General features: G+C 35.8%; 1 protein-coding gene across 1 annotated transcript; it reads right to left on the bottom strand.

The window, feature by feature from the left end:
- Positions 1 to 366: 366 nt before the first annotated feature.
- Positions 367 to 13,231, bottom strand: LOC105224953 (synaptic vesicle glycoprotein 2B). Its single transcript, XM_049454097.1, has 7 exons — positions 12,690 to 13,231; positions 4,207 to 4,317; positions 2,178 to 2,502; positions 1,745 to 2,111; positions 1,191 to 1,677; positions 976 to 1,132; positions 367 to 912 (listed from the first exon to the last, which is right to left on the bottom strand). Exons 1-7 carry the CDS (start codon positions 12,727 to 12,729, stop codon positions 684 to 686), a joined length of 1,716 nt encoding a protein of 571 aa, XP_049310054.1. The 5' UTR covers positions 12,730 to 13,231; the 3' UTR covers positions 367 to 683.
- Between the last annotated feature and the right edge of the window lie 2,056 nt (positions 13,232 to 15,287).

The raw sequence follows: 15,287 nt of genomic DNA, 5'->3' as shown, positions 1-15,287 counted from the left end.
AACTCGTAACGCCGGCTCATCAGATTTTGTCATCGTGTATGCCCCTGCATCACATAGCAGGACGAGAATAATGAGTGACTTATAGAGTTTGGTTTTTGTTTGTCGAGAGAGGACTTTACTTCTCAATTGCCTACTCAGTCCGAAATAGTACCTGCTGGCAATAGCTATTCTGCGTTGGATTTCGAAGCTGACGTTGTAGTTGGTGTTAATTCTGGTTCCCAGATAGACGAAATTATTTTCGACTTCGGCTGTCAACAGTGATGTGCGAGCCAATTCGACAGTGGGACGACTGTTTGTTTGATGCCAGGAAATATTTCGTTTTGCTCTCGTCGTAATTTAGTACACATTTTACGTATTATATAATATATGTATATATTTTTTTTATTAAATGTAATGCTAATTTTTACAAACTAAATTTCAAAAACATATTGCTTTAAAACAGCAATCACTTAAAACTACTTACTACGAGCGCTAACTAAGTAAAACGATAAGTATGGTAAGTATTATGATTCTCTTCGGACATAATACTTTCAGTGCTAACACAACTATCAGGTATGCTGTAGTTCACAATCAGACTTATCAGGCAACAATTTGTAACAAACTAAGCACTAGAACATGCACTCCTTTCGAATAATAAATTCGCATTACACGTAAAGTTTTTTAATGGCGGAAGATAGTCTCCTTCAGTTCCCCGTCATGGAGACCAGGCTAGTGCGACGCCAAGACTCTTGCTTCCCGCTACGTTTGGTCGGTTTGGTTATAAGGAAACCAAGGAAGCCACTCAATATCAAAGACACACCCGAAACGATGAAGGCGGTTTCGCAGTGATGACTTAGGAGCGCGCCAAAGACATTGGCGCCGACGACGCTGCCCAAGCGACCCATCATGAGAGAAATACAGATAGCCATTGCTCTGTGGAGCACAAGAAGACACAGAAAATATAAAAACCAACTGCACAGTAAGTAAGTTAATTACCTCAATCTTGTGGGATATAGATCGACGGTGGCCGCGCTTAAGACATTAATGCCCAAACCACAGAGCAGCAAAGCCACATACAGATAGACGGCAACCATTGGTATATCAACGTAAGCTGCAGCTATACCGCAAACGCCACAGGCACCTAAAATGACAACTGCAAGCAGAAAAAAAAAATAAATAACAAAACTAACTTTCAATAGAGTACCACTTACAAAGTATGGTGCATTTGCCCACTTTATTGATGATGCCGCCAATGAGCGCAAATCCCACGGCGTAAAGCACTTCCAACACCAGAGAATGTTGATATGTTGAGATCTCCAACTTTTCATTGCATTGCGATGCTGTTAGTGTCACGCCATCACTGATGGCGGCGGCATGTGCGCTCTCTGACTTAAAAATGCTCTCCTGCTTGCTGTACACCACCTGACACATATAAGTGCGATTGCCAGGATTGTCGTTCAAAAACTCTGCGACGGTGTTGAGAATGTGTGGGAACCACATGTACATGCCATTCGAGGTCACGAATATCCAAAATTGTATGGAACAGATGAGCACCGTCGTGCGCATGTACTCGCGGTTAAAAAGCGGCTGTGTTTGGTCCCACATCGAGCGGAGCAAAGCAACAGCGGGATTTGCAATGCGTTCACGCTCGATTTTCGGGCTCATTGCGCTGTCAATGTCTTCAACGACATGAGAAACCTAAACGCATGTTGGGGAAAAATAAATTGCTGGCACACAAAAATTAATGTTAACGGCCTACACTTACCGGATATTCATCACGTGGCCTGCATGTATTCACGTGGAACATTGTCTGCAGTATCTCGAGTGTCTGATCGTCATGGCCCTGACTGAGCAAGAATTTCGGACTCTCTGGTATCTTGAACAAGGCCAAGCCACACAAAAATCCGGGTATACCGCAAACAACCATGAAGAAACGCCAAGGCTTGTAGGTAATACCCAAATAGGGAATCACAAATCGCCACTCCTGATTAATGACCAACCAAGCGATGCAGGGCATCAGCATGGAACCAACACCGAAAATGAACGCTGAACCCATAATGGCGCGTGAACGGTTCTTGGCCGTGTGAAATTCACCCAAAAACGCATAAATCGTTGCAGAACCACCGGAAATGCTTCATTAGCAGAAATAAAATCATTAATTCAAACGATTCATATAGTTGATATGATTATCTACTTACCAAAAACCATTAATGTAGCGTAATATGACCATTAACCAGAAATTCGTGGCGAAACTTGAAAGCACCGTCACCACAAAGCCCAACAGCAATGTCGGGCGTATAATATTTCTACGTCCGGTAGTATCCGCCAGGAAACCCCAGAGATGTGAGCTGCTAATAATGCCCGCAAATCCTATGGCGCTCAGTATGCCACGCTGTTGTATCGTCAAGTTCAGATCGCATTGCGAGACGGGCAACACGAAGCTGATGCCGAGTGTTTCGAGTAGCACATTAGCCAATATCAAACCGGATATCAATATGAGTAAATAATTGAACTTCCCAAATGCTAAAAAGAAATATTTATCGGTATAATAAAAAATATATAATATTTTAACTTACTGAACTAATGTTTTATATATCAATATTTTTATACCATGAACAAGGTCTATAAATTTGTCACGAAGTTTATAACTTCCAGAAGGATACTTCACAGACCTTTTAAAATACTACTGTGAGCAAAAAATAGTAAGACTTTGCTTATAATTTCAAAATTCTTAATTTATTCTTCAAAATCTATGGCGTCTCCCTCAAAGTAATCGCCCTTAGCCCCAATAAACTTGTTAGTTTGGATTTTCGGAATAGCCTTCTATGCGCTTAGCTATTCACGATATTGGTTCAAAATTTTGACTCAAAAAGAATCAATGCAGTATGGAGCGGTCGTTATCGCTGCAAAATCCAGAAGTCACTATAATTCCGGCTTCTTTTTACGACTGGCTTCGCGCAAACCACGCATAATACTCAAATAGTATTCCTTGTTGATAGTTTGGCCGGTCGGAAGGAATTCGGAGAGCACCAGACTTCGATAGTCGAAGAAAACTGTCAAAATAACCTTGATATCTGATCTGCATCGATTTTTTCGGCTTCGGCTCACCTTTGCCATGATATTCGGCCGATTGATTCCGGGTCGTAAGCATAGCTCCACGGCTCATTGTCAAGAATATTGCGTTTGATGACATCCAGAAAGTCGGAAAGCATTGTTTCACAGACGTTAACGCGACGTTTTTAGTGATTTTGGAACCAATCGTGCTTTCGCTTTTCTTAGACCCAATTAATCTTGTTTTTCATTGGTTTTCATTGACTCTCTCTGACTGTTAATCGTCGATTCTCAGTGAGATCTCGACTGTTAACCGTCGATTCATGATAATTTAACTCTTTGTAAATTTATTGATCGCCCAATGCACAATGTACTTCAGAAAGCCAAGCGTATAAACACTTATTATTATTTTGATTTGTCATTAGGCACAGATATCACTGACAGTCATGATAATCGAAGAAAACTGTCAACAAAACATTGATTTCTGATATTCTTTTGACGTGTTGACGATATTCAGCCGATTGATCGTCTGCTTCCTCATCGAAAGCATTCATCCAAGGCTCTTCGCCAGTAATAATACGTTTGAAGACATGCTTGTAGTCCGAAAGCATTGTTTCACTAACGTTAACGTGACGCTATTCTTCGAAAAAATTTAGTGATTTTGGAACCAACCGTGCTTAAGCCGAAATGATCTTTCAAAATGGTTTTCACTGATCCGCCCGATATTCCAACGATGCCTGACTGTTTGTCGTCGATTTTCAGGCATCAATTCCTTTATTTTATTGACAAGTTGAGCACCACTTGATGTTGATGGCCGTCCTGGACGTGGTTCGTCGTCAACACGTGCTCGACCCTCTGTGAATAATTTGTACCAGTCAAAAACATTTAAATTCAAAAGTCAATTCAGCCGTCTGTCTATATATACTCGTATTGTCCCTCAGTTTTTGAAACATCACACGTCTTTTTCTCCCACAGGAGCTAATCATTTATCCGAACCCATATTGGACAACTATAGCATTTACATAGCTGCCATACAAGCTGACTGATCAGAATCAAGTTCTTGTAAAGAATCTTTAGTATGGTACAAGTGGTGGGTATTATAGCATGGGTGCAACCGAAGTTAACGTCTTTTCTAGTTTTTTTTTTTATTTAATTCAGAATATTTTGATTACTTACTCGTCGCTTCCAAGGCGTTCTCAAAATACTCAGCTCCTTTCCCAGGCTCTGGCATACTGGCGATGACATTGCCACCTTCGATTGTAGCAATCGTAAGTTTCGTACTCTCAGCTGAAAATATAGAAATGACAAAAAATTTATGTATAATACAAATATTTATTTATAATTTTAAACAAAAAATGTATTTATAATTTTTTGTTAATATGTGAATTATTATAAAATTTATAATATTTTGTATTGATCATAATAATATTAGCGATTTTCAGTTTTATCAATATACAGTCCCTAACTATTCATAAATAAACAGTAAAAATTGTGGAAGCTTTTTCTCTTAATAATTTTTTAATACTTTATCAAACGCTTTTTCTAAGAGTCTAAAAATATAACACGTATCTTATAATAAAAAAAAACTCAATCACAGCTTAAAACAATATTTTCAATCTCAAGCTCGGAAAAGCCTTGCAAATTTTAATTAATTATATTGACGCGAGTATAAAATTTTTAGAATTCCTTTCAATTGTCAGAATTACTTTATTAATACGAAAAGATGAAAACGTGCATCAAAACGCTATCGCAGTGAGTCCAGATGTTTGCTTCAATTTCAATTAATCTCGAGCTTGTCACCTATTGCTTACTGGCAAAAGCCACGTGCCACATGAGGAAAACGACTAATCGGCTTTCAAACATTTCAATTGAGCCCATAGTCTGTTTATTTACATGCCTATAAGAATATTTGTATTCAGCAGTATATAGTGTATGTATGTATATGATAAACAAATCGAGCTAACCATCCAATAAACAAATTAATTGCAATCGATGTCACGTTATGGATCGAAGTTTAAATAGAATTGTAATAAATTCCATGCTAATGAACTTCTTCATGTATGTGTTCATAACACTGTACAACATTCGAATGGGTGTGGCATCAAACCGTTTTTTTTTCGAGAAAAAGATTGATTTGAATAATTTTTTTACGCTGAGTTCGGATAAGATGGTTGTAAATCGACTACCAGACTCTATTTAAAGAGTTTTAAAAGTGACTGAGTTATTTTTAATTTGGGATTGAACACAGGTGCTATATTGTGGCGTTGTGAGCCTCTAGCCGAGCGTTTCTTGTGTCCACTTTTGTTTCGAACTTCTTTGTGGTCGGGGAAGGGAACATCCGCTCCATCGTCTTCGATTCACGTTATGCTTTCATTGTCATTAAATAGGTGGGAGAAAATTTCCTCTATAATTTCAGTATGCTCTGGATATCATAAAAAGTTGGTTTTTTATTAGCATTCAACATATGTACATACATATGTATGTCTTTATTTCTTCATTAGAATCAGTAATAATACCGATGCCAGTGTGCTGAAACGTTTTTTTTCGCTTTGTTGCATTTAATGAGTTTCTATTTTGGTTTCTATGCTACAATACATAGCTAATTACCGATGAGTTCATTATTTTTATTAAACTCAATATATTGTTATGTATTTTTTTCAAATAATTATCGTTTAATAAACAGACAATTTGTTCTACTTAAAAAATTTTAAATATTAAATAACCCAAACATATGCAATTATAAATATGTTTATAACGGTCTCAAGCATATTTATATGTTTATGTGTATGTGTGTACACATGAGTGTACATAAGAATGCGCATTTGCATACATAAGTGATGTTCATATAGCTTTCTCTCGCTTCTTTATGAGTCTTCAGTTAGTCAATTAATTGAGAAGGCATCGACTGCTTTGGCCAAACAAAATAAACGCAATACTAAATTGAATTGCGCTTTTTATTTTAATTTAAGCACGCGAAAGTGTGTGGACTATGGCTGATCATATGTATGTACTTATGTATATGTAACTACGAGACACATATGTTTAAAATTATGATTTTTATGTGAGCCTGGCATGTTTGATAGTTCTTTCCGAAACCCGTCGTTGTAGGGTCATTGTACAAGTATGTATAGTAGATAAGAATAAGATTTATACGGACTTGATTTTGCTAAGTCTTTCGCTTATGAAACTGTGTTTTTTATATTAATGACTTTATTTCCTAATCGCAAATAAACAGAAGAGCTCTCCAACAACCAATATAAATTCCAAAAAAAAGCGAAAGTTTTGAAACAAATAACCGATATACATATGTATGCATGAATGTATTTTTATAATTTTCTATCTCAGACATAATTTTATTTTCAATTTACGTATTGATCCCAATATGGCTTACAATCAGATAGTTCGAACGTTGCCATCTATTTAAAATTTTTAAGTAAAAAATTTATGAAATAAAAAGACCATAAAACCTATAATTTATAATTTTTAAATAAAAAACTTATGAAATAAACAGACCATAAAACCTCTTATGACATATCCATAAAAAAAAGTGTAAGAAGAAAGTTGAAATTTTTTTGAAAAGAGTTGTCACTTGTTTGAAATTTAAAGTGGAAAATTTTAAGTTCTAGTATACGAGTAACCGAACATTTCATACTCTTGCAACTTGCAAGGATTAAAGCCAGGGTAATACTTTCAGGTACATAAGACTTGCTAGTTATAAGGGATCTAGGGTCATATCTTTTTACCATTTTTGATACACAAAGCTATTATTATCATGAAAATATTCTCTCTGAATTTTAATTTTACTATATCCCACACATTGACCGAAATTCAACTTTAGATACTGAGGTCCACATATTCAGTACCTAGGGGCTTGAAAAATTTTAGTTGGATTTGGATCATTTTTGGTCATAAGGTGGCATAATACAAAGGCATGATTCGTGCTTTATCGCATTATATTGAATGCTTCTTAATTTATACACGGGAAAATGAAAGAGTCAAGAGGAATTTGTGTTATATGGGAAGTGGGCGCAGTTTTAGTCCGATGAGAGGAGTTATTATTCGAATTCATTGATTTTCACACTGTCGATAGGGGTTTATATAATATTTGCGCTAGGTGAGTTTGGTTGTTGTAGCTTCAGTAGTTTAGGAGATATGTAAATTAAACTTAGAGGGCGAGCCGCGCCCAATTTTTCTAAATTTTTTTCCCAAAGATGCCCCCGGATATCTTAATCTTTTATATGCTAATTTAGTGCTTAGTTATGGCATTTTATAGGTTTTCGGTTAATGGCGTTTTGTAGGCGTGGCAGTGATCCGATTACGCCTACCTACGAACTCGTAATTTTTTTGTACTAAGGAACCCACATACCAAGTTTCTCAATTTTTATTCCACTTACAGCTTGCACGGACGGACGGATGGATAGACAGATAGTCGTCCGGATTTCAACTTTTTTCGTCATCCTGATCATTTATATATACATACATACCCCTATATCGATCTCGCTTAGTTTTAGGTGATACGTACAATCATTAGTTGAACAAACTATTATATTCTGTAATAATAGATTGCAAGAGTATAAAAAGTATACATATAAATAGTTCTACTATATGTACATACCCTACAGTGAATCAAAAATAACGAAAATTTCGCTTGGTAGTCTGAAAAATTGGTTCTGAGACACCTTTAAGAAAGTCTCTTCCCACAAATAATATTTATAACTACTTTGCACTCTTTGACTTTAAAATATCACTGCAATGATTGTGCATATATTTCTAGTATATTTATCTAATCAGTTGGTTATTAAAACTTTCTATATGTCACTCGGTCACTGAACCACTTAATCATTTGATCCCTAAGATGAATATTTGTCTGCTACACTACGAAGTACGTATAACTGTAGTTACCAATAACAATTTAAAGCTTACATGTGATATGCCTATACACTAATGCCACTTACTAAACTCTTGTTTTCCTTTCGGTAAGCAATAATCAGTAATGAAAGCGTGAACGTGTTTGATTACTCAAGCACCGGGCTTAGTCTGAAGTGTGAGGCGTATGAGTAATTTTTTTGTTTCCCTTGTTTACACACGCAATTCATAAATAGTTGGAATATTCCTTGATATCTAAACATACAATGTATCTTACCCATTTACTGACCGTGTAAATTGTAATTCACAACTTACTAAAAAATTAAATAAATACAATTGTCGCGTGTGGCGCATTTTTACGAGATGCGCAGTTTTTTTGCTTGGGTTTTTTCTGAATCCCCCTCTACCCACACTTTGAAAGTCGCTTGTAGCTTAAGCACTCGGAAGTGTAGCAAACCATATGCGACAGATTTTATTCAATAATATTTAATAGTTTATAAATTAGTATAATTGCATTGCTTCGTGCATAGTTCTGAAATTAGTTCATTGGTGAAAGAGAAAAGAAGAAATTTTGATTGAAACGTGTCAACGATGTCAACAATTTTTACTATGAAGAAATAGTAATTGAAACATTGCAGAAGAAACTATGGTTTGTTATTGGTTATAACTGACATACATACATATATAACTAAGTCCACAACGAGCTTTCTACATTTTAGAACAGCGTTGTCCTTTATTGAAAAATAAATATTCAGTATTCTTATACTCTTTCCGTTAATCTTAAATTACTTAAGTTTCGAAATAAATACACCTGCCATATTAATTCAAATATAAGTTTTTTTCAAAGTAGCATTAACAGTGATTTTTCGATAACGCATATCAAATACCAATAACAACTTGCATGCAAAGCGATCCAATTTAATTTGTTTAAGCTGAAATAAATATCTGGAAAATCACAAGTAAGCAAAAACATCGCTTCTTCGTAACAACACACGTTATCTAGTGTCATTAAATGTCGATATTCTACAAAGTAAATTTATATCCATATACCGTGTGGGGTTTTCAATGTCTGACCGTAATCGGATTCTTTTTCTACCACGAATTACAAAACATAATGCGCAGCATAAGTGCCGAGCTTATTTTCTAAGACTTTGCTACTCGTATGACAATACAAACACAAACAGACATATATACGCATATACTTATGGAGAGTCAAATGTAAACAGTGGTGAATCACTGCAAAAAGCCCAGGTCCAATATTATAAATATTTGAATGGAAGCGGCAAGCTGAGTTTTATTGCATTTAAATGTGTGCGAGATTACAGTTTTATTATCTATATATTCCTCGCACTTAAATACAAATGTAGGTATGTTCGTGACATACGAAGCGATTACAGTGAGAGTTTACATAGATATCAAACAATTGAAGAAAAATAATTTACAAAGTTTTTTAATTAAGAAAAATGTATATTTAATTTACTATTTTATTCAAAAAAAAATGGATAAAAATATAATAAACACTCTATAGTTAAAATCTAAATAGAAATATACCAAGCCTAGGTTTTTAACTATCTTGCGAACAAAATAAATACTCCTAAACTCGTAACAGCGGTGGAGTTTTTGGTTTGAAATGCTTTAACTATCAAAATTCCGGCATATTCATACATATTAGATCTCGTAAAAGAAATGGGTTATTTTTCCAATAGTTGGCTTTAGTAATCTATAGAGTTTGATCGTCATGTCCGCACTATTTTGATAATCCAGAAGTTAAACCTTGCACAAAAAAAAAACATTTGAAACCATTTAAATATAGCTGGATATAAAAAGAGGCTCAATGTATGAATACCACAAGGGTTAACACAAAAACCAACACCGAATATTTATCAATAAATCGCTGTTGAATAGCAACAAAACGGTTCCATTTCTAACACCGATGGTTACTAGTGATGTAAAGTGGCCTTTCTCTCTCCTACTACTTCTTCATTGCGGATCAGCTCCTTTATGGAATGCGACCCATCATATTAAAGGGTGCATATCATGTTAGTGGATGCTGCGAAGCGGGCAAGTTCACCAGCAGATTCGTTCCCGGCTATTCCTTTGTGATCACTTAGTTGCGTTCCACAAAGGTATTCAGGCGTTCCTTATACTCTTGCACCCAGTAGCAGTTGGATCTCATAGGAGGAGACTGCTTTAAATGCCGCTTGACTATCGCTAAGTATGGTTATACGTTTATTACTATTGTTGCATTGGACCGACTTATGGCAAAGACTTCTGCCTGAAAAATGCTCGGAAATCTTCCCATAGGTATGGAGAGTTGGTGCGTGGCCCTGCGACTCCTGCACCGATTCCCTCCGACGATTTCGAGCCGTCAGTGTACCACTTGATTGTACTATCCCTAAGCAGTCGATCGAGAGTGGAATCATTCCATTCAGCCTTGCTGCCAAAGGTAACATTGAACTTTAACCTTTTGGTAATGTTGTTCTTTGGGAGACGGGCAAATGATTACCTTACCTCTGCCACACCCTTTTGCTGTCATTTGTAGCAGTGCGTATCTGACCGTTCATTAGATGTAGTGATGATAGCGCAATCATGGCTTCAAGCGCTACCGATACATGCGAGTCGTTGCAGGTTTGATAGTTGGAGGCCCAAGTCACCACCCTATACACGATTATCGGTCACACGATCATGATGTAAAACCACCTGACGATTCCAGGATTTTCAAGCTCGTCAATTGCACACCATTAGTGTTTAAGTCGCCTTGACCAAAGTCATATTGACCTACTTGCACTGCAGAGAGGAGTCCAGAGTGAATCATCTTTAGCTTACTGTCCCCAAGGGTAAGGTTCGTGAATGGGACGATGGTCATCTTAGAGGAATTGATGTTCAACTCAAGCCCATTGCACCAACCTTCAGCCAGACTTAAACCACTCGGTATTAAGTCGCAGAGAGTGTCCCCGAATTTGCCTCTGGCTGTATTAACAATGCCATCCACATAACCTCGACAACGGATCCCTTTATCAGTTAGCGAAACTAGTAGGTCGACAAGGCTCCATAACAGAGAGGTAGTACTGAGACGAATACTTGTATCTCCTACTGTGGTTTCAGCTATTCTGGTGTGCAGTACGGCCTCTATCCATCTGTGCATCGCTGTTACCACATTCCTTTTCTCCAGGGCCTTGACTACCCTTTTGTAAGACGTATTGTCAAAAGCGCCTTCGACGTCAAGGAAGGCGGATAGCATCACTTTGAAATTTTATTTACATTCTCTTAAATGCACTTCTTCGCATTAATTACACTCAATTGTATGCAAATCGGTAGCTGTTGCAATTTATAACATTTCTTATCATTATCTTGTATTCGAACACCTCTGTTGTTTAACGAGAAAAAAATTTAATTGATAAAATCAAGCGAATGTCATAGAAACTAAACTCTTAAACATTGCACGTGTTAGCGAATTCGTCAGAAAATATTGTAGTTTGTCCGCAACTATTAAATGAGAAAACCACATTTTGCGTGGGAAGCAAGAATGTTTGCAATAATTAATAAAAGTTGAAGAAACGTGCAATTATAAACGTGACACGCAATTTAACTTGAAAAAAACTCTTTGGCATCGCGACATTCATAGTAAAAATCTAGTCATTGTTTTTATTTATTTATCTTTAAAAACCAATTATTGGATTTGTAAGACGAGTCATAACTGGATCAATATTCCGAATATGCTTTGAAAAGCTACTGTCCTTGTGTGTCCTTTTCAATATTTCTCATTCATATGAGGAGTAAACAACAATAATTTTTGTTCACACAAATAAGTCGATTTTTCTGCTTGAAAAGGTGTTTTTAAGGGGTCACATGGATTTTGGGGTCTTAAAAATTCGAAATTTATTGTTAATTATTGTTTTATTAAATTCTACAACATCTCTAGAATATTATCCGAGGTTTTCAAGTTGATTCGAGTAATGGTTTTGGAGATACAGCCTTGAGAACTTGTGCGCTCGAGGCTAGCTTTTATTTTCACTTAAATCTTTAAACGCATTTCATTCGAAACTGTGTTTTTGAAGTTGGTTGGCAAGATTTCTCGAGAACTACTCAGCCGATTGTCACGAAATTTTACAGAGATCTTTGAGATACAATTCTTAAAGACTTCAACGAAGGATTTTTTTGTCGATTACAACTATTTGACTAAAAAAATCTCGCGAAATTTTAATTTTTTGTAAAAATATCTGCCAAAAATCCAATTTTCAGTTTTTTTCTCGTCCAACTTCAAAGTTCAGGTTTTAGCTAAAGCACATATTTTTTCACTTAGATGATCCTGTAAGGAGTTATCCTACCAAAGCGGGCGAATATTTTTCCGAGGGCTCCCCGGAAATGGCGCAGTTTAAATTTTTTTTTCAAAAATTTCAGAAATTCTTTGCTAATAGTGTACGAGTATGTTTCTATCAATAAAAAAATCTAATAAAATATTTAATTTTTTTATGAGAAAAAATTTGTTTAAAAAATGCTGTTTTTTACCCGAGGAAACGCATATAACCCTTAATTTTTGAATTAAAATTATTTAATTTTCTCTAATTATAAATCTTCTATTATTCAATAAATAATAATATTAAGCATAAATAAAAATAATTTTGAACTAAATTATTTAAAATTATATCCATTTTATATAAATTCGTTAATTTTTTCAAAATTTTCTTTGTTATTATTAAACCAATATTTAAATTTAAATTATTAAACGTAAAAAATATAGTTTTCAACTAAGTTCTTAAATTAGTTAAAATTATGTACATATGTGCGCTTACCTGGAGCAGAACCGCCTTGTTTCTCTTTAAATTCACACATTTTTTTGCAGAATTTTCAAAATTCACCAAAAAAAATTTATACGAATCAATGCTCCGTGTAAATGACACAATTTCCCGCAGATCACGATTCAACTAAACTTTCACTCGGTGTATTATCAGTATCACATATATTTTTGCAAAACTCAAAAGTGACTTGAAGAGTATCTAGCCGACAATTCACTTCAACGGCTAAATCACAACTGAAATCTTAATGCCTGAGTCGCACGAAAGGAAGCTTCTAATGATCAGCACAATCAACTTTAATTAATTTTCACTATTACGCCTATATACTGTTACGGCACATACGAGTATGTACATATGCATGTACAAGAAGCAATGAAGTCAGTGAATACGTCAAACGAGATCAGTAGCCGAAGCTAAAAATCAATTTATTTACTATTTATTTAGTAAGCGTGACTCAAATGGCACAAGAAGGCAGTCTAAGCCGGTTGCCGAAATGCCAAACCAATTGCAAGATCTCATCTAAACTGACTGATGTTGAGCACGATGGACAACCGAGTTTTATACATTCACGGCAGTGGGCCAAATGCCCAGCGGCAGCGCGCCAGTGCTGAACAATCAACAATTTTGCTGATAACAGCCAAGCGAAATTGGGAGAGTTGAGAGTAATACTCAGCAACTACTTACACATACATACATACATATATTTAACGCTATAGAAGTTCACGAAAATTCAATTGCAATTGTTTGGAGTTAACAAAGATGATCCTGCTTTATTGTCTACTAATGACGGGTATAACTTAGATAATCTGTTCTAATTCTATAATTAGTCAACGCTTAATATTTTGACTTTAATATATTCGTACTCATGTAGACCTGTGCCTATGTAACTTGGTTTGGGTGGATATGAGATTTAGTGGCTTGGGTTAGTACGGCGGATTTTGATATTGTAAGACTGTTGCTTACATTTTACTACGTGACAAGTTAATATAGTTATTTTTAGAAAAATCAAATTTATAGATTGTCTTATTTAATAATGCAGCACCTCTAGAATATTTTCATAAGTTTTCAAGTTGATTCGGGTAATAGTTTTGAAGATACAGCCTTGAGAATTTGTGCGATCGAGGCTAGCTTTTATTTTCACTTAAATCTTGAAACGCGTTTGACTCGAAACTATGTTTTTGAAGTCGGTTGGCAAGATTTCGCGAGAACTACTCAACCGATCTTTATGAAATTTTACTTAGGTCTTTGAGATACAATGCTTAAAGGCTTCGAAGGTAATCATTTTAAAGTAAGTCAGCCAAAATTTGGCGGTCAGAACTCTATTATTTTGAATAAGTTGGGTTATAAAGGGTGGCTATTGCGCTATATATAGACTTACTGCTCCTTAGTAATGTCAGATGAAGTTTCAGTTAAATTTGAGGTGAAGAATTCTTCACACAGGACGTCAAAATTTTTTTGCGAACTTTAAGAGCAACTTTATGACTACGTTTGATACTTTCTCCAGTCCTTTGAACTCCGAAGCTTCTAGATACTTGAGTCGAGTTCTAGACAGTGCCGGACGAAGGCATAAGAGCTGTTCCAGCATCTCTATTGTTAACTTCTCTGCACTTTCTGCTTGTATCGTTATCACATATGTCCATCCGGCTCACATGCCAGTAGGTTGCGACTTGTCAAGAGCCAGAGCGAGATGGAATGCCTTAAGTACATGCAGAATCGCCAAGATCATGTGGAGTAAGAAGCAAGCGAGTTTTCCTAAGGGTCTCTTGCACATGATCTTGGCGATCCTGCATGTACTTAAGGCATTCCATCTCGCTCTGATCCGCCTGTCAGCTCTTTCGTAAGTTTCGTTGTTTATCGTTCTTAGTCTGTATTGTCTGTATTTGTTCGGTAGCCAGACGGATGACACTTGTGGTGATCTCATCAGCTGCTTCGTTTCCCGGAACTCCTTTGTGGTCTAGGGCCCATTCAAATTGTTTCGATAAAGAAGTCATATATACTTATATATATAATTATTGCAATTTCTTTTATTATTTTTTATATTTTTTAGTTCGTTATTCTTAGAAATCTGTAATAGTATTAGTACAAAAAAAACTTTTTTGGGTCAAAATAGTAATAAAACTATTTAAATATTTCCATCAAATATGTCTCTTTTGTCTTTTTAAAATATGATAATAGAGGTTTCTGTTATTTACTCCGTTTTTTCAAAAACAGCGCACCAACAACTTTCTATGTACAATATCATATAAATATATAAACGTATATAAAACGGCATATAGGCGCATAACAATTTGCACAACGCTAGAACGCCACACCACCCCCTCGTTGTTGTCAACAGTGTCAGCGGTGTCATCTGTCATATATTATTTGGCTATTTAGCGCTTAGCTCCGATCATAAAACCATAAAAAATTCACGTTGTATATTTAAAGAAGCCGGTGGATGTCTCGCGCATAATACACGCTCGCTCATTCACTTGGAATTTGAGGAGACAACTTGGCTTTATCATTTTTAGCAACAAGTCGTGCGACTTAGCGTTTTACGAGTATTTCCTATGTGGTTATAGTACAGATGGCGCTAACAATATTATTGTTTTGTTG

The sequence above is a fragment of the Bactrocera dorsalis genome, chromosome 4 (genome assembly GCF_023373825.1).
Source record: "Bactrocera dorsalis isolate Fly_Bdor chromosome 4, ASM2337382v1, whole genome shotgun sequence".
Classification (NCBI taxonomy): Eukaryota; Metazoa; Arthropoda; class Insecta; order Diptera; family Tephritidae; genus Bactrocera; species Bactrocera dorsalis.
The sequence above is the reverse complement of the archived record's forward strand: the minus strand, read 5'-3'. Positions and strand labels throughout refer to the sequence as shown.